The sequence below is a fragment of the Lepus europaeus genome, chromosome 9 (genome assembly GCF_033115175.1).
Source record: "Lepus europaeus isolate LE1 chromosome 9, mLepTim1.pri, whole genome shotgun sequence".
In the NCBI taxonomy this organism is placed as follows: Eukaryota; Metazoa; Chordata; class Mammalia; order Lagomorpha; family Leporidae; genus Lepus; species Lepus europaeus.
Window position 1 is genome coordinate 25,856,235 of NC_084835.1, and position 20,347 is coordinate 25,876,581.

Here is a 20,347-nt window from a genome sequence, read left to right on the forward strand (position 1 = left end):
CTTCTGTATCAGATGTTTTAAACTTGGTGATACAGAGAAACCAAAAATGATTTTTTTAAGTCATTGACATGTTTATGCCTGGGTTTGCTGGTCAAATAAGATACACTTGTGCTAGATATTAAAAATATTTCCATTACAGGTACTCTTATTATTTATAAAAGACATTACATTTTTTGGTAAATATTTTCATAAGTTGTTATTTAACAGTTAAAATTGCTTACTAAGTTTTCACTTAATATTAAATTGTTTAAAGTAAGCAATCTAAAAAGCCTGTATTCTCAAGATGAGAAACTGATTCTATTCTAAATTCTCCATCAGGATATACAGTTTGATCTTCAGACCTCATACAAGAACTGGCTAACCTTGTTCTGCAGTCGTGCCTGGCCACATATAACAGCTAGATTTATTTTGCCATGGATACAGTAAATAGGCAAAACCTCCCTTTTCAAGCCAAACGGAGAGATAGTCTTACTAATTGGTTCAAAACAGTTGGATAAGGTGGTCTTCATGTTTGATCTTAAATAGCTCTCCTCATGAGCATCACTTTATTTCACACACACACACAAGTGTCAGAACATGCCTGCGACAACACATTTCTAGCCCAGACCACCAAAGATTAGTGACAGGATTGAACACCCCCTTGTCTAACATCCTAAAGGCCTCCTCTGTGATCTGCTTTAACAAATACCAGAAAAAAGAGGAGTGAGCTGGACAACAGGAGCAATGTAAGGACAGGTGACAGCAATTGATAACAGCTTTACACAGTGATCTGCCATCAAGGAGACCCAACAAGGCCAGTCCGCCCTACATGATGTTGGTTTTTGATGTGGAAAGCCAGGGCTTCGGAGACAGAAGCCAGCCTCTAAAGAGCCCTGTCAGCTCTGCCAGCCCAGAGCTGGGCCACTGAAAACGGAACTGTCCTGGAGTCGAAGGGCTCCTAGGTCAGGGCCGCAGGCCTTGCCGGCTGTAAGCGTAAAAGCCCTTCACTCTGGCCAGCTTCCACAGTAACCACCATCAGGGGGACAGCCTAGGGTCAGCAACGCTGCAGGCCGAGCTGGAGACTGGCTTCTAGAGATCCGGCCTATTCTGTACTGGCCTCCTGTTCAGGCCAGCTAGGCACCGGGAGTCAGCAGGCTGCCTGTCCTAGGAGGTTCGCACCACCCTGAAGATGTCCCTTCCAGTACCCCATGTAACCATCAAGCTCCTCCTGTCAGTTTCTGTTTGCCTCTCTATTAAAAACTCCCTGCTGGTTTGGACAGCACCTTTCATAGGTCCTCTCATAATGACTCTGTCCTTTGTGCCCGTGTTTACTCTGCTCGTTAGATCTGTTTTCTCCAGATTTAAAGCAGCACAGCTCTAGATGGCCATGCACATGAAACCTTGGATCAAAGCAGTCCCTGCAAGCTGACACTGCAGCCCCTCGAGAGGCGCCTCCTGCTGGAACCTTGTTCTGACTGCCATTCCCCACTCCATACCCTAAGAGGCCCCAGGACAACGACCCCCGTCAGCAGGAAGTAGCCAAGAGGAGATCGATGCCCTGGGTCCCTACAAGAGTAGGGTGTGGGTTAACAGATGGGGAGGGCTGAGGCCCTCTGGTTGGGCTAAGAAGTGTCTGTGGGCCCCTCAGGATTTAACAAAATGTCTTGTACATACAGGCTGTAAGTGTGACAGAAGGGTTTACTCTCAGACCTGATCCCACCTCTCCCCACTGTGATCCAAACCTAGCAGCAAACACTAGCTCTTACCACCTCCCATTCCAGCTGTCACCATAAGGCCCCACCCTTTATATTACTGTCCATGTCCTTCCTCAGGTCCATGCTTACAGTGGACCTAAGGGGCAGCATTTGATCCCCCTGGCCTTAATGACAGCCCATGTCACACTGGTCTGTTAGTTCTGGTGCTAGTTGGGACCAGTGTGACAGGCACTGCCGCTCTCAGCACAGCAGCCTTGGTTCTGAGTGAGCCAGCTATTTCCATCAGCCACCTCCCATCTTCCAGGGATCTGTTACATCATCAGGTGGAGTCTCTTGCAGGGGTTCTCCTACAAAATCGCCTCCTCCCCCTCCTCCTCAGATGGAGCGTAGGCCCCGCATTCTTGACCAGTTACCTACTACACTGCTCTAAATATCCTTCCAGAGCCATACGATGTGGCTAAAACAAGGATCTGATTATTGTCAAAACACAAAGAGGGGGAATGAAGTAACACCTTGACAGCAGGGACTCCACTTTGGAGCACCTGACGCTCCATCTTGAGAAAGCACCCCCACCCCCAGCCCCACCATGAGACTGAAAATTATGATCTACAGCACTGGGACAATAGCAGTCCACTACATCACACACTGGACAAAGCACAGGAACCCCCTGGCATGATCATTCAAGCTTAAAAAACAGATAGGCTGCACCTGGGTTAATGATAAAAATGTAATTTGAGGGGCCGGCGCTGTGGCACAGTGGGTTAAAAGCCCTGGCCTGAAGTGCCGGCATCCCAGTGGGCACCAGTTCTAGTCCCAGCTGCTCCTCTTCCGATCCAGCTCTCTGCTATGTCCTGGGAAAACAGTGGAAGATGGCCCAAGTCCTTGGGCCCCTGCACCCATGTGGGAGAACTGGAGGAAACTCCTGGTTCCTGGCTTCGGATTGGCACAGCTTCAGCCATAGCAGCCACCTGGGGAGTGAACCAGGGGATGGAGGACCACTCTCTCTGTCTCTACCTCTTTCTGTAACTCTGTCCTTCAAATAAATAAAATCAATCTTTAAAAAATATGTAATTTGGGCCGGCGCCGCGGCTCAATAGGCTAATCCTCCGCCTTGCGGCACTGGCACGCCGGGTTCTAGTCCCGGTCGGGGCACCAATCCTGTCCCGGTTGCCCCTCTTCCAGGCCAGCTCTCTGCTGTGGCCAGGGAGTGCAGTGGAGGACGGCCCAAGTCCTTGGGCCCTGCACCCCATGGGAGACCAGGAGAAGCACCTGGCTCCTGCCATCGGATCAGCGTGGTGCGCCGGCAGCAGCGCGCCTACCGCGGCGGCCATTGGAGGGTGAACCAACGGCAAAGGAAGACCTTTCTCTCTATCTCTCTCTCTCTCTCTCACTGTCCACTCTGCCTGTCAAAAAAAAAAAAAGTAATTTGTCTATGTCCCACATATGATTTAGGCCAATATCTGGATTAATGTCAAAATTATAACTAGTATTGTTAAGATTATAAATGACAGGCCGGTGCCACAGCTCACTGGACTAATCCTCCGCCTGCGGCGCTGGCACCCCAGGTTCTAGTCCTGATTGGAGCGCCAGATTCTGTTCTGGTTGCTCCTCTTCCAGTCCAGCTCCCTGCTGTGGCCCGGGAAGGCAGTGGAGGATGGCCCAAGTACTTGGGCCCTGCACCTGCATGGGAGACCAGGACGGGGCACCTGGCTCCTGACTTCAGATTGGCACAGCACGCCGGCCACAGTGGCCATTTGGGGGGTGAACCAACGGAATGAGGACTTTTCTCTCTGTCTAACTCTGCCTGTCAAAAAAAAAAATTATAAATGATATTAGTTTCACATAGGCTTTAGGTTAGCTTGACCCCAGTAACCATGTATTCCCCTTCTGATTTGGTGGTTTTTGGTGAGCTTCAGGGTCAACAGTTCTTTAGGGCATGAGCCCACACTCCATTGCCAGCAATAAAGCATTTCAAATTTTATCAATGTGGGGCCGGTGCTGTGGCACAGCCGGTTAACACCCTGGCCTGCAGTGCTGGCATCCCATATGGGCACCAGTTCGAGACCCATCTGCTCCACTTCCCATCCAGCTCTCTGCTATGGCCTGGGAAAGCAGTAGAAGATGGCCCAAGTCCTTGGGTCCCTGCATCCACGTGGGAGACCCAGAAGAAGCTCCTGGCTCCTGGCTTCGAATCAGCGTAGCTCTGACCACTGTGACCAGTTGGGGAGTGAACCATCGGATGGAAGACCTCTTTCTCTCTCTGCCTCTCCTCTCTGTGTAACTCCGACTTTCAAATAAATAAATAAATCTTTAAAAAAATGTTTATCAATATGTGGTACTCCTCTGTCTGCACTCTCAGGTACAACAAACACCTCTAGGATCATACAGGATTCGCCAACCACGCCCAAGACCAAACAGATGCGTCTGCCTCCTCTCTCCCTTCCCCAACCGCCATTTCCCCTCTCCCTTCTCCAGTCTCTCCCCACAACCACATTGGAGGCTCCACTCATTACCTTCCCTACACCCCGGCAAAGCCCCTCCTGGTGCCCCGTCTCACTGGACCCCTCCCCTCACTCAGTCTCAGAGCCACAGGCAAACACATATGTTCCCCCTAAGGAAAGTGGCAGGGCTAGAGAGGACAAGAAGGTCCATGCCCCTTTTCTTAGTCTAACATAGGAAAGACTGAGGAAAAGTTGGGCTCCCTTTCAAAAACCCAGCTAAATATAAAAAAAAGAGCTCTTCTGCCTCGCCCAAGCCCATCCTTTACCCTGGGGAGATGTCTATTATGTATTAACCTCTACACTTACTGCCAATGAAAAGGAGCGCATCTGGCACTCGGCTCGGGCTCATGCAGACTACCTGCATGAACAAGACCCCTCGCTATATCTGGTGGCAGATACTGCTCTCCCGGGTACTGAGCCAGACAGCAGAAAGATTCTCATGCCTATGTCAACTATAAGAGGTCAGGGAAACATCTCAAGGCCCTGATGAAAATCCGGCCCTCTTTTATCTTGCCTCACTGAAGTAGTCCACAAATATACAAATTTAGATGTAGCCACTCCAGCCGTAACTTTATACCTCACATCCAGTCATCAGCCAGTTAGCATCCGATATCAGATGTAAACTCTGACAACTAGAAAAAGGGCCTGAAACCCTCCAAAAGGAGCTCCTACATGTGGCTTTTAAAGTCTATAACTACTGAGAGGCTGAGGCAGCAAGAGAAAAGGGCCAGGACAGAGAAACTAAATATAGGGGCCGGCGCTATGACATAGTGGGTAAAGCCACTGCCCGCAGTGTCAGCATCCTATATGGGCGCCAGTTCAAGTCCTGGCTGTTCCACTTCCAATCCAGCTCTCTGCTATGGCCTGGGAAAGCAGTAGAAGATGGTCCAAGTCCTTGGGTCCCTGCACCCACGTGGGAGACCCAGAAGAATCTCCTGGCTCCTGACCTTTTATCGGCCCAGCTCCAGCTGTTGCAGCCATCTGGGGAGTGAAGCAGTGGATTGAAGACCTCTCCCTCTCCCTCTCCCTCTATCTGCCTCTTAAATAAATAAATAATTTTTAAAAAGATTTATTTATTTAAAGTCAGAATTACACAGAGAGAGGAGAGGCAGAGAGAAGAGAAGTCTTTTATCCACTGATTCACTCCCCAGTTGGCCACAACAGCTGGAGCTGTACCCATCTGAAACCAGGAGCAGGAGCTTCTTTCAGGTCTCCCACGTGGGTGTAGGGGCCCAAGGATTTGGGCCATCTTCCACTGCTTTCCCAAGTTCAGCAGAGAGCTGGATCGGAAGTGGAGCAGCCAGGTCTCAAACCAGCACCCATATGGCATGCCAATGCTTCAGGCCAGGGCATTAACCCACTGTGCCACAGGGCCAGCCCCAAATAAAAAAGTCAATCTTAAAAATAATAATAATAAAAAAAAGACTACTGGCCTCTCAAACCAACAGGCTCACTGGGCTAATTACTATTTTTAGGCATATCTCCTTTTCCATAATTGCCCCTTTTTCTATAACCTATCAGATTCTTTTCCTTAAATTTCTCTCTCTCCAACCAGAGGTGTGTTCATCTACCCTGATAGATTCCCTCCCCCATTAAACCTAACATAATGGTAAATATTAACCTCATACTTTAAATTTTGGTTCAGCCATAAGCGGACATTGTGTTTAAGCATAAAAGTTGCTATTAGTAAGAAAGGTTAAGATAGAGAATTTTGAATGAAGAAAGGACAAAGCTTGAATTTATCCTAATGGCTAGTTTACTCTAGACTGGAATGAAAGCTAAGAGGGTTTAAGTAAGTTGCAGAAAGTGTGAGGAAGTCATAGAAAGTTATAAAAGAAAAATTTTTAAATACAGAGCTAACAATCTATTTTTCTTTAATCTCTCTCTCTTTTTTTATTTGACAAGTAGAGTTATAGACAGTGAGAGAGAGAGACAGGAAGGTCTTCTTTCCATTGGTTCACTCCCCAAATGGCCGCTACAGCTGGTGCTGCACCAGTCTGAAGCCAGGAGCCAGGTGCTTCTTCCTGGTCTCCCATGCAGGTGCAGGAGCTCAAGCACTTGGGCCATCCCCCACTGCCTTCCCTGGCCACAGCAGAGAACTGGACTGGAAAAGGAGCAACCGGGACTAGAATCTGGTGCCCATATGGGATTCTGGTGCCGCAGGTGGAGGATTAACCAAGTGAGCCATGGTGCTGGCTCCCTTTAACCTATTTTCAATCTATTTCTCAGCATGTCTCTCAATAAAAAAACTCCCTCCGGGTCGAGGCAGCTCTTTTCCTAGGCTAGGCACATGATAATTCTAATGGAGACAGTTTTTGTGAGCTGGTGCTGTAGCCCCCTAGAGAAGCCACTTTCTGCTTGAACCCTGTCTTGTATATAGGTCTCTACCTCACCCCTACATATTCATTCACCCCATTACCACCAAGACCTAGTGAGCCATTAGACTTTTCTTCCTCTTCCTCCTTCCAGGGTCCAGATCCTGCACACGTTACCCAGCCTCATCCTTCCCCCATGCTCCATTCTAAACCCTACAACACTCCTCCCCTCCATACCCAAGATTCCCAAGTTGTAACACATAATAGCAGTGAGGTCTTAGATCTCACCCTCAACCCCTTTGCCCATATCACGGATGAGCCTCTTCAAGACCCCCACATCCCACACTGGTTCATCAACTGTAGTTCCCAAAAACACCGGCCAATGTGACAGGATACACAGTCATACAAGAAAACAGCTCTAATCCCCCAAAACACATCCTAGTAGAGGCACAGCCCCTGCCTTCTAAAACTACTTCCCAACAGGCAGAGTGTGTTGTGCACTCCTGAGCTCTCACACTAACAAAAGATCAACAGGTAAACACCCACACCGACTCCAACACGCCTATAATACTCTTCATTCTAGTACCCTTCCTGGAGAGGACACGGCCTTCTCACTCAGAGGGCACCCTGCAGCTAATGCCTCTCACATCAAAGCTCTTCTCAACACAGCCCTCCTCACCAAACTAGCTGCCTTACTCCACTGTCAGGGTCACCAAAGACATAAGTTCCCCTGACCACCTTAAATAACATCACAGACCAAGTGGCCGAAGAGTGCCCTCACTCACTCTTGGGTCAGCTCCCTCAACTCGGTACTAGTCCTTACTGCTACAACCTCAAAACTCTCCCAACACCCATCTAACCCTTACACCCCCAAAATCCTCTCAAATCTATCCCCTTTCCATCCCTCCACTCAACTCTGACAGCAATTCATGAAGACTCACCTGTCCTCACACCCCTAGACCAACAATCTCTAGAAAGCCTCATGAAGACCTGCCCCACCTGCCAGCAGACAAATCCTGGCACCAACGCTTCAGCCCCAAAGTCCCCCACTCACCAGATGCAGGGCTCCCTCCCAGCCACAGACGGCAGGTAGACTTGACTCACATGTCACCTGTGCATAAAATTAAGCATCTCCTTGTATTGGTGGGCCGAGGCACTCCCCACTACGAATGACAGAGCCCCCAAGGTTGCCCACCTCCTCCTTACAGAAATTATACCTATGTTTTGACTTCCTCTCCTCCCTCCAGTTAGAAAATGGGCCCTAATATACCTCCCAGGTGTCCAACAAGTCACTTGGGATTTATATATCCCTTAGAAATTTCATATTCCTTATAGGCCTCAACCATCCTTAGAAGAAACCCCCAAACTCTCCACTGAAGTCCATTTAGATTGGACACAACTGCTACTCTCAGCCCTCCTAAAGCTTAGGGCTCTGCCACAGAAACCCCTAAGCTCAGTCCCTTTGGAGTCAGGTTTGGCAGACCCATTGCTCCTGGGGCTCGAGATCTTGCCCATCCCCTCCCCTCCAACTCACCCTCTCTTCTCCTTTCAGCCCTCAGAGCATCTCTATGGCAACATGCTAACCAGGCCCTATCATCTGAGGACCCCTTGCCAGCCCTGGCTACAAGAGAGGCCCCTCCCACAATGCCGCCTCCCATGTCAATCCACTCTGGATATATGGCCACCCCCACCAACCCTATATCACTCAAACTAACCAAACTAACCAGGATCCGCCCCACAGTCAGCTTTCAGCCTTTACCCGGCCTCAACTCTATGCCTTCTTCACAGCCCTTGGGAACAGCTCTGGATGACCTCACCTCAATTCCTCATTCAACAACCTACAACTCCTGGTGGAAGACCCCTGGCTCCAGGGAACCCTCACGATGGTCTCAGTGACGTCACTCCAATGCAAAGATCTGTTTTACTTTCTGTTTAAATGCACTGTCACCCCTGCTGCTCTCTGCAGCCACAGCTCTTGCCCTAAGTCTTGCTATAAGATTAGTGGCATGGGGCTGGTGCTGTGGTACAGCAGGTAAAGCCAACGTCTGCTGTGCTGGCATCCTATATGGGCGCCAGTTTGAGTCCCAGCTGCTCCACCTCTGATCCAGCTCTCTGCTATGGCCTGGGATAGCAGTAGAAGATGGCCCAAGTGCTTGGGCCCCTGCACTCGCGTGGGAGATCCAGAACAAGCTTCTGGCTTCGGATCATGGCCGTTGCAGCCATTTGGGGAGGGAACCAGTGGATGGAAGACCTCTCTTGCTCTCTGCCTCTCCTTTTCTAACTTTCAAATAAATAAATAAATCTTAAAAAAAAAAAAAAAAGATAGGGCTGGTGCTGTGGCACAGCAGGTTGATGCCCTGGCCTGAAGTGTCGGCATCCCATATGGATGCCAGTTCAGGGCCCGGCTGCTCCACTTCAGATCCAGCTCTCTGCTGTGGCCTCGGCAAGCAGTGGAGGATGGCCCAAGTCCTTGAACCCCTGCACCCGTGTGGGAGACCTGGAGGAGGCTCCTGGATTTGGATCGGTGCAGCTCCATCCATTGTGGACAACTGGGGAGTGAGCCATCGGATGGAAGACCTCCCTCTCTCCCTCTCTCTCTCTCTCTCTCTCTCTCTCTCTCTCTCTGCCTCTCTTCTCTCTGTGTAACTGACTTGCTAGTGGATAAATGAATCTTTGGAAAAAAAATAAATTAGTGGGAGTCACTCCTACTGCTTGGATCACTGTTAAATTTTTTTTTTTCTCAGCATTCCTTAAACCAATTGCCCAACATATAGACACTGATTTGGAAAGCCTCCTCTAGGCGGTAAACACCCTGACATCCACGGTCCTGCAGGAGAGCCCTAGATCTCCCGACAGAACAACAGGAAGAGAGTGCTGTGATAACTGACTCCCTAGACAAAATGGACCACTGGGGCGGGCACAGGCTCGAAACCAACAAAGCATGGGTGGACTGCTCCACCGCGACAGTGGGCGTGGCTAGCTCCTCTTCTCAGCCGTCATGGTCATCCTTATGGCCCTGCTATTCGGACAATGCCTACTTAGTCTGTTCCAAAATTTCCTACAGAACTGTATCAAAGCCGCTTCCTGAGACCGGGTTAAGACCATGATGCTACTCCACCTCCTCAGTCAGGGATAGCAGCCCCTTCCCTCACAACCTGAGGAGGATCAGGCTCTAGAGGCAAACCCCAGTACCCACACTGCCCCTGTGCAGCAGGAAGTAGCCAGATGAAATCTAAGCCGCTTTCCCTTTTTGCCTCTAGGGGGTAGAATACAGGACATGTGGCACCTTTCCCCTCCTCCCGCTGTTCCTCCTCCCCCCTCCCCGCCCCACACCCTCCCTCTTGTGGAGATCCTAGGTGCCCACCAGACCCCTCCTGTCTCCTGGCAATGCCAATAATCAGCTGCACAGAGCACCGTGTCAAACAGCTAAGGGGCAAGTCCCCCGAGGCTTCAAAGTGACACCCACTTTTCCTCAGCTCCTCCACCACCACCCCCCAGTGGCAAATTCCCTACCAAAGGGATAAAACCTGAGTCCCAAATGCACCCAGCACGAAGTCTCTTCCTAAGAACACTGTTGCCAACCTTTGTGCTTCCAATGAAGCAAGCTGTCTCTGTTGAGGTCTGTCTGCGTCTCCTTTTTCTGTCTCTCCTTTCTAGGGGTATGAAAGACCAGAACCCTGAGCTATTCCAGATCTAACACCCCGGGCCTTATTCCTCTGCCTGAATCAGCCCAGGTCAGGTGCCCGGCAACTCGGGGCCGCCTCTATAGCTTAGGGCCTGGCAGGATTCATCAGACTGGGCAGTCCCAACCTCTTACCCTGCCCTGCCTGACCCCTGCCATGGAAGCTCCTACAAAGACCACGGCCTCAACTCTCCCCTGCTCCTGTCTTCCGCGTCCAGACGGAGACCTTGACCATGGCAGGCAGTGGACCTATCCCTAGGACCTGGGAGTTGATTAAGCTTCACTTTCCTGAGCCTGGCCTCAGTCTCCTCCTATGGAGGCACCCCAGTGACCTGACACACACCAGAGCACAAACCTGTGTGTACACACTTGTGTCCATGTGCACATGGCCAAAGCAAATCTCACATCATGTAAGATGAACCAGCTTTAGATGAACCACATAAGGTTAATCATTAAACTAAGATTAGCACTTCAGTGGGGTTAAACACATTCACACTGTTAAGTAACCACCTCCTGTATCAAGTTGGGAAACACTGCTATCGCCCTAGAAGTAAATCTCATACCCTTTTAGCAATCATGCAGATTCCTCCCCCACTCAAGCCACTGGGAACTCCCACTCTACATGCTGTCTCCAAGGACTTATGTATTCTTACTATTTCACATAAATAGCATATTCTATTTTCTGCTTAGTCTTTCACTGAACATAATCACTTTGTTTTTATCCACGTTCCAGGTATTTCATAAACTTTATATCACAATGACACGTCACTGAATGGATGTACAAGTCTTACCCTTTGCCCATTCATCCATGGACTGGCATTTGGAATGCTTGCAGCTTTTTGCTCACGGGACTACGCCACCATGAATACTTAGCGGCTGCACCATTTTATGCTCTTGCCACATCGCACATGAGTCCCGCCGTGTCTGTGTCCCTGTCAACACTTACATTTTTCCATTTAAAAGTATAATCATTCTGGTGGGTACAAAGTGCCAGTTCATAGTGGTTTTAATTTGATTAATGATGTTGAGCATGTTCTGTGCTTGTCTGTTATTTGTGTATCTTCTTTGGCAAAATATCTATTCAAACCCTTTGATATCATTCTTTTATTTGAAAGGCAGAGTTAGAAAGAGGGGGAAGCAGAGGCAGGGAGAGAGGTCTTCCATCCACTGGTTCACTCCCCAGATGGCTGCAACGGCCAGGTCTGGGCCAGACTGAAGCCAGGACACAGGAGCTTCTTCCGGGTCTCCCACAAGGGTGCAGGGGCCCAAGGACTTGGGCCATCTTTCACTGTTTTCCCAGGCCATAGCAGAGCTGGATCAGAAGTGGACCTGGGACTCCAATGCAACAGTATGGGATGCCAGCACCACAGACCACAGCATCAGCCCCTTTGATATCATTTTAAGTGGATTATCGTAGTCTGTTTTTTCAGTAAATATTTATACAATGAATAAACACACAAGCTACAATTCTCCCCAGACCTTGGATGTGTGGTGTCACAAGAGCTCAAATCATACTTCCTGGACGCAACTGTCTCACTATCCTAGAGAGCTCTCTCACTAGTGATCCCAGATACATCCTACGCAATACACAGCTGTGTTCCTGTGAGTAGTGGGAGCAAGGTCAATTAGTGCCCCACTTCCTGTGCACCTGCTGCTGTCTCTGGTGGTCTTCATGTCTCTCTCCATCTCACCCCTTATCATGTTGTCTTCCACTACAAACACCTCTTCTGTTCCTGTCTCTTTCTCCTCCACTCTCTGCCTCCCTCTATCTACATCTCCTCTGATGTTGTATCTCCTTGTACGTATCTCTATGACTGAGTTTCCTGTGTCTGTGAACCACTGGCATAGATTATAGTTACCCTCAGAAGTAGCTGTGCTCTTCCTAATGTAATCACTCCTTACCCTTGATAGTTCCACAGAGGTGGAACACAGAAGCCTCAGAGAAGGCTGCTGCCCTGGGTGCTGGAAGCATCACTCGCCCAGGTTCAGCCCAGGATGTGCAAATGCCTGAAGGAACATCAAGACACCCTGCATATAGGATCACGGACAAGCATGGGAACTGGGCCAGGCCAATGACACTCAGCTCTGTGCTGTGCTGGAACTACTGGCTTTGCTAACTGTAAGGACTGTGCAAACAGCGGTGAGACAGCTTGATGAGAATGGGGCCATGGAATGGAGAGGGGAGAGGGGAGAGGGGGGAGGGGGGAGGAAAGAGGAAAGAGGAAAGAGGGGAGAGGGGAGAGGGGAGAGGGAAAACCGGAGAGAGGGGACAGAGGAAACAGAGGAAAGGAGAGAGGGAGGGTATTAAGGATTCCTTTGGGCCTGTGGGTCCAGCTAAGCTTTCTGAGCATGGGGCCAACAAAGAAAAGTACAGTGGAGCTATGGGAAACAGAGATGAACTCCTAAGAATCCTCTGAGCTCCTGATCTATTAGTGCCTGAAGCTAGTCTATCTCTACTATGGAAACTCAAATTTTGTGAGTCTATAAACAGTCATTTTTACTCAAGTCAGTTTGCCGGTACAGATAACAAACAGTGAGGACAGAGGCCAGTGTTATAGTACAGAGGACTAAGCCACCACCTGGGATGCTGGCATTCCATATGGGCACTGGTTCAAGTCCCAGCAACTCCATTTCCAAACCAGCTCCCTGCTAATGCCCCTGGGAAGCAGCAGCAGATGGTCCAAGTCCAAGGGCCCCAACCCATGTGGGAGACCTGGATAGAATTCCAGATTCCTGAACTGGTCCTGGCCCAGCACTGGCCATTGTGGCCATTTGTCTCTCCCTCTCTCTGTAACTCTTTCAAATAAATAAGTTAATCTTTAAAACAAAGAAAAGGGATGACGACAGTTCAACAGACTAATCAACACTTAAAGAATGTTATGTGAGGGGCCGGCACTGTGGCGTAGCAGGTTAAAGCCCCAGCCCACAGCGCCGGCATCCCATATGGGTGCTAGTTTCAGTCCCAGCTGCTCCACTTCCAATCCAGCTCTCTGCTATGGCCTGGGAAGGCAGTGAAAGATGGCCCAAGTCCTTGAGCCCCTGCACCTGCGTGGGAGACCTGGAAGAAGCTCCTGGCTTTGGATCAGCTCAGCTCTGGCCATTGCAGCCAATTGGTGAGTGAACCAGTGGATGGAAGACGGACCTTCTCTCTCTCCCTCTGTAACTCTGTATTTCAAATAAATAAAATAAATCTTAAAAAAAAAAAGGGAGGGGGGGGCGGCACTGTGGCACAGAGGGTTAAGGCCCTGGCCTGAAGCACCGGCATCCCATGTGGGTGCTGGTTCTGGTCCTGGCTGCTCCTCTTCTGATCCAGCTCTCTGCCATGGCCTGGGAAAGCAGAAGATGACCCAAGTGCTTGGGCCTCTGCACCCATGTGGGAGACCCGGAAGAAGCTCCTGGCTTCAGATCAGCGCAGCTCCAACCGTGGCGGCCACTTGGGGAATGAACTCAAAGATGGAAGACCTCTCTGCCTCTCCTCTGTGTAACTCTTTCAAATAAATAAATAAATCTTCATTAAAAAAAAGAAAACATTGGTTTTTTTAAAGGAAAAGCTTCATAGAAGGTAGGCCTCAGAATTCTAGACAATAAATATGTGATTGTCTTTAATTTCATGCACACAGAAGACTAGATCATTCTTGTAATGGTGTGCAGTGTAGTAAAAAGGGAACATGCTATGGCTTAATGGACAGATCAGCGCATCACAATGTCGTGAGCATGCGCTGAAGCACAGATGGGTCACTTACCAGCCAGATTTGGAGTTTTCTAATTTGCCTAGTTCACGTCCTCAGGAGGGACCCATGGGCACCCATTAGCCACTCATGAAATGACTGCGATAAAAAAAGAGATGAACAGGTTGGGTCCTTCTCTTGCCCATGACTCCACTTACCCCGAAGCTTCATGTAGCAGCCTTCACTTCCAAGAAAACCTCCGCACTCTACTCCTGCAGAGAAATCTTCCCATGGAAAAATCCTATTGAGGATATTGGACCTAAAGAAGAAAGGGAGAACTTCTCAACTACAGCACGCGTGGCAGTCATGTGTAGGGGTCTGTCAAAGCATTTCTTTCAGGAAAAAAAAACCTACATTCCCAGAATCCCCATCCCTGATGGCATGGGGATCAAGTTGCCAAAGAACTTGCAATGGACAGGGGAGACAGAAGGGGAGCAGATGGTCTTTCTTTTTTAAATATTTATTTATTTAAAGTCAGAATTACAGAGAGGAAAGAGAGAGGAGAGAGAAAGAGAGAGAGAGAAAAATCAATCCTCCAAATGCTGGTTCACTTCCCAGGTGGTCACAACAGCCAGAGCTGGGCCAGGCTGAAGACAGGAGCCGGGAGATTCATCCAGGTCTCTCACCCGAGTGGCCCGGGCCTAAACACTTGGGCCATCTTCCACTGTTCTCCCAGGCCGTTAGCAGCAGGGAACTGGACTGACAGTAGAGCAGTGGGGACACAAAGAACTGCCTATACGGGATCCCAGCATCACAAGCCATGGCTTCAGCCACTAAGCCACAACACTGGCCCAGATGTTCTGAGCCAGATACAAAGCCTTGTAGCTTTTCCTTGCTCTGTATCCAGCTCTTCTTATCTGCTGAACAGTGGCCCCTGGCCTCCTGTGTGACACCTGTCACTGTACCCAGAGAAGCAACAGCTTTCCTAGGCTGTCAGGACTCTCCCACTAAACAGCACCATGGCACCACATGGATGTGCTGGTCCCAGATCCCAAGCAATTTTAACTTGTGTAGGGAGGGGCAGGAAGCTGCGCCCTCTCCTTGGGGGGCAGGAAGTGGACAGACAGTGCCCTGAGAGGCACAGGCCCCGCCATGGCGGAGACCGTGGTCTGGGAAGCAGCCCGCAGCACTGCTCCCCTGGGAGACACGGCCACTGCCGCCCCCAGAGCAGTCCTCAGGGCCAGGGCCCCTCGCAGACTCAGCAACCTAGATGGGAAAGTGCCTCGGGCTGTGAAGTTTCAGACACAGGACACAAAGTTGGTTTTAAGGAACAGAGGCTGTGAACTAAGCCACCCAGCAGCCACGAGGAGGGCAGGGGGAGGGGGTAGACTGGCCCCTGTGTCTCCATCAGGACCCCTCCTGGCCCCGTGGGCTCTCTGTAACAGCAGGACTCCGCCATCTGCAGAGACGGGCGCCACGGCAGAAAGCCCGGGATGTGGGGGACAGCCCACGCCAGCTGCCAGCACAGTGGCCAGGCGGGAGCCGCTCTGCCCAGTGCCTGCCCACAGCGCGGGCCTGTGAGTGGGCCATGCCGGAGGTCACACTGGGGAAAGGACAGACTGCCACGGGCAGCGATCCCTCGGAGGACTCTGGTCCCCCTGCGGCAGGAGGGAAACGGGCAGGTGTCTCCCCTTCACCCGACAGCTTGGAGCTGGGGAAGACAACCGGGCCGCTGGTCACAGCTGCCCTTGTGATGTCGTGGCCGGCTCCTCCACACCCTTGCCGGCCCTGCCAGGGCTGGGGGAGCAGTAAGCAGAGGTGGTGTGAACACCAGAACCACTCCCTCCAACCATGGGCAATGAATGCTGCGTAAGACTCAGTCACGGGCACTCCCCTGGGATGGGTGTGTGCGCACGCGTGCTCCTTGGCAGAGGAAGCAGAAGACGCCGCCATGGGCCCCCAGGAAAGAGTGGGGAGCGGGGCTGTGGGGACCTTGCACAGAGGCGCTCCTCACCCCTGCTCCCCACCTCACACTCTGATTGCAGCAACCTGACCGAGACAGAGACAGAGACAGAAGAGATAGAGAGCGGCAGCGGAAGGTAGGTGGGGCCCGAGCGGGAGTGAAGCACAAACACCGGCCCTTGGACCCCTGCAAGCGGAGGCTCCATCGCTGGTCCCACGGGGCTTGGTTCAGCCTCGCTCTCTTGTCCCCTGGTCCCCTCCCTATGCCAGGTGAACGGTGGGTGCTTAGTGTGGAGACAGGATGGGGTGGGCAGGGTGTGCACACGCCCCATGGCGGGTGTAGAGCAGCACGGTGGGTTCTGGGAAGGGGGACAAGGGTCGGCCTGGGCCCACGAGGATGTGGAATGACCGAATGGAAGTAGACAGAAGTCTATGCCCTGTGCCTGGGTGGGGGTGGGGGGTCGGCACTAAGACCCCAGAGGCCAGCGCAGGAGCTGCAGGAGGCAGCACGGAGCAGCTGAGGCAGGCCTTCAGGGTCACAGAGTTCCCCTGCTCCATGAACCTGTGGGGTTTTGGGGACAAGAGCAGCCCCAATGTATCCACAAGAGACCGTGGCTCAGGGGATGAGCAGAAGCTGAGGCTAAAACCCGCCCAGCGTTCCTGGGTCCTCAGAACTGCAGGGGGACAGGCCGAGGGCTAAGGGAGCCTCCTGCGTTTGACGGTCACAAATTCATGGGGGTCCCTCTGCTTCGCTTGGTTAGATGCTTCTTGCAAAACAGCGCCAACAAAAGATGGTCCTGGCGGCGGGCTGTATCCAGGCCTGGTGGCGCGGCCTCCTGGTGCGAAGGACTCTGCTGGTGGCCGCCCTCAGGGCCTGGATGATCCAGTGCTGGTGGAGGACGGTCCTTCAGCGGAAGCGCCAGCAGCGGCGGCTGAAGCTGCTGAGGCTCTACGTAGTGCAGGAGCAGGCGGCCGTCAAGGTGCAGTCGTGGGTCCGCATGTGCCGCTGCCGGCAGTGCTACTGCCAGATCTGCGACACCGTCTGCGTGTTCCAGCCCCACAAGGACACACCTCCCTTCCAGAGCAGTGACTTCTTGCAGGTTCAATACGGAGTCCCTCCCAAGCAGCCCGAATTCCACATCGAAATTGTATCAGTCTGAAAGGCCACAGCGTGGAGCGCGGGCTCCGCTCTCCCAATAAATGTCTGACCAGCTTGCAGGAGTCTCAGTGAGTCCCACCACCATGGGGACCCCACAGGTTCAGGCCCTGCTCCTGCGCAGCTTGGGGAAAGACCTGGGCAAGCACCTGCCCTACTTTCTCAGTTCCTGTGGCCCTTCGTAGAGTAGCAGGGCCGTATGTCAGCGACTCTGTGGCCCATCACAGATGAAGGCCTGTGGTTGCTCTTGTGTGTGCCGACACAGGTGTCCCATTCCCCAGCCCTGACACCATTCTTGTCACCTGAACTTGGAATTGTGTGCCGCTGGGCCTCACATTCCTGAAGATTTTGTGCAGGTGAAGCATCCGCCATCATTAAAAAGTCCGTACATGAGAGCCAGCATTGCAGCTTAGCATGTCAGGTGGTCACCTGCAGTGCTGGCATCCTGTGTGGGCACCAGTTTGAGTCCCAGCTGCTCCACTTCCGACCCAGCTCCCTGCTAACGTGCCTTGGAAAGCAACGGAGGACAGCCCAAGTCTTTGGGTCCCTGCTGGCCTCTCAAATTTATTTTGCCTCCCACCCCCAAACCCTCTCCCCAAGGAAATTAAAATAAAAAATCAGGGCTAGCACTGTGACGTAGTAGGTTAAGCCTCCACCTTGGCGCTGGCATCCATATAGGCGCCAGTTGTGTCCTGGCTGCTCCTCTTCTGTCCAGCTCTCTACTATGGTCTGGGAAAACACCACAAGATGGCCCAAGCACTCCCTGCACCAGCTGGGAGACCCGGAAGAAGCTCCTGGCTCCTGGCTTCAGACTGGCCCAGCACTGGCCATTGCAAGCCATTTGGGGAGTGAACCAGTGGATGGAAGATCTCTATCGGTCTATCTCTGTAACTCTACCTCTCAAATAAATAATCTTAAAAAAAATAGTTGTGATGGTCAGTTTCCTTCTAATTTGTCATCCTCTGTGCTACAGGAACCACTCTCTCCACATTTAAATACTCTTCTGTGCCATTAAGGACACCATACTCTTCTAGCAGTACTACCTCACTGGCTGCTCTTGCTTAACCTTATGGGTGGCTTCTCCATTGATCAGTGTCTAATGCTTGACTTACCAGGTCTCACACCTAAAACCTCAGGGCTGGCACTGCAGGGCAGCAGGCTAACTGCTACTTGCAATGTGGGCATCGCATACTGAAAACCTGCTTTGAATCCTGGCTGCTCCATTTCTGATCCAGCTTCCTTCTAATGCTCCTAGGAAAGCAGAGGAAGATGGCCCAAGTGCTTGGGCCCCTGCGCCAGTGTGGGAGGCCTGGAAGAAGCTCCTGGCTTCATCCTGGACCAGCCCTGGCCATTATGGTCAGCTGAGCAGTGAACCAGCAAATAGCTCTCTCTCCCTCCCTCCCTCTTTTTCTCTCCCTGTCAAATAAAATTTCTGCCCTTCAAATAAAATTTAAAAAAAGAAAAAGAAAAACCCTGAAACCTCTTCTTTCTGTCACTTCCTGTCCCACAGTCTAAGTAACTGCTGTACACTGATGCGACCACAGTCTAAATCTCTGTCCCTGACACCTCCTCTGAACTCCAGGCTCCATGGGACGTCTTCTCTTCACATCAGTATTCACACGAGATGCAGCGCCAACCGCCCTGCTCACTCCCCGTGTCCTGCTTCCCTCCCGAACTTGCACGACTGTCCATCCAACCTGTTTAACTCAAATTCCTTCCCTTTCACTTTTAACATCTTCAAAGAGCTAAAGAAAACCATACCTAAAGACAAATGAAAGTATATGAACAATGTTTCACCAAGCAGACGATATACAAGTTGAAATTACAAATAGGTTCAAAAATAAAGGCAAAAACGGGACACTTTCCACAGCGGCTGACACCTGCATCCCATACTGGAGTGCTTGGGTTCCATTAATGATTCTGGTTCCTGGCTCGAACTTTGGCTCCCGACTCCAACTTCCAGCCAGTGCAGACCCCGGGAGGCGGCAGTGACGCCTCCAGTAACTGGGTTCCCGCCACGACCAACATGGCAGACCTGCAATGGGTTCCTGACTCCTGGGTTCCTGAAGATACCCACATCCCACATGGGAGTAGCTGGGTTTGGGTCCTGGTTCTGCCCCCAATTCCAGTTTCCTGCTAATGCACATATTCGGAGGAAGCTGGTGATGGGTCCCTGCCACCCATGAGGGAAACCTGGATTGAGTTCCCAGATTCTGGTTCCAGCCAGGCCCAACCCTGGCTATTGCGGACACTGGCAGTGTGAACCCGTGGGTGGGAGCACTCAGCTGCCCTTCCCTCCCTGCCCCTCCCCTCCCCTCCTTTCTCTTCCCTTCCTCCTCTTGAATCTCCTCCTCTCCTCCTTCCTCCCTCCTCTCTCTGTCTCTGTCTCTCTCTGCCTCTCAAATAACCTTTTTAAAATTAAGACACTCTCAAAAATTCAGAGTGCTCACTACCAGGAGACTTGCCCTGCAAGACTAAAGGGAGTGTTTCCTGTGGAAACGAAAGCTATGTAGAGAGTGACCTGCGTCCACGTGAAGAAATAAACAGTCCTGGAAAAGGTGACTACCAAGGTAAACATAAAAGCAAGCCTACACATTTTTGTTGCCTTAACTGTTTTCTCCTATGATTTAAGAGATAATGGAATAAAGCAATGATTCATGTGTGTGGATGGGCCCACAATGTATAGATTAATTAACAGCACTGCGGGGGCGTGAGAACAGGGCTAGCTAGGAGGCAAACTTTTCTATTGAAAGCTTTGACATTACTACTCCCAAAGAGACTGCTGTACACTGAGGTGACAATTACAACACTAGGTCAATCTAAAGAAAGTAATTGTAAAGCATAGAGTAAAAGCAGCAATAGGGGAGTGAAATGGCACACCAGCTGCTATCTCTGTAACAAAGGACAGTCCTCCTTGTCAGAAGGGAAAGCTAGCATCCTCAAGACAATCTTTTCCCCAGATCAGCACACAGACAAACCCCAGGGCAAGAAGCGAACACGGGCCCCTCGAATGCATGAGGGAAATGTTTATCTTGTAGAGTATCTTTGAAGGTTTAAGCCACACTGAAGATATTAGAACTGGTAAGGATTTCAAAGTTTGTGTGTGAACCTTCCGCATCTTGAGGTCTCATCTGTGGTGCTTCTTCTCAATTTTCTTCAGTTAATCTTGGCGACTTAACATTTTCAAAGCATTACCATAATAGATATGGTTTATATTTATAAACATATTATAAAATATAAATATATTTATATAAATCTGCCTGTGCTTATTTTGTCTTCCTCATTCCACTTAGCTCTTCTTGATCGCCCAAGTCCATGACAAAAACATTTTAGGGAAAGGCACAGAGAGACAGAGAAAGAGCTCCCGTC

At 50.8% G+C, this 20,347-nt stretch overlaps 1 protein-coding gene across 1 annotated transcript; it reads left to right on the forward strand.

Moving 5' to 3' along the window:
* The first annotated feature begins 15,012 nt into the window (after positions 1 to 15,012).
* On the forward strand, positions 15,013 to 16,982 carry IQCF3 (IQ motif containing F3). The gene is made up of 3 exons (XM_062199958.1): positions 15,013 to 15,027; positions 15,906 to 15,959; positions 16,584 to 16,982. The coding sequence occupies exons 1-3, from the start codon at positions 15,013 to 15,015 to the stop codon at positions 16,980 to 16,982; spliced, it is 468 nt and encodes a 155-aa protein (XP_062055942.1).
* The last annotated feature ends 3,365 nt before the right edge of the window (positions 16,983 to 20,347 follow it).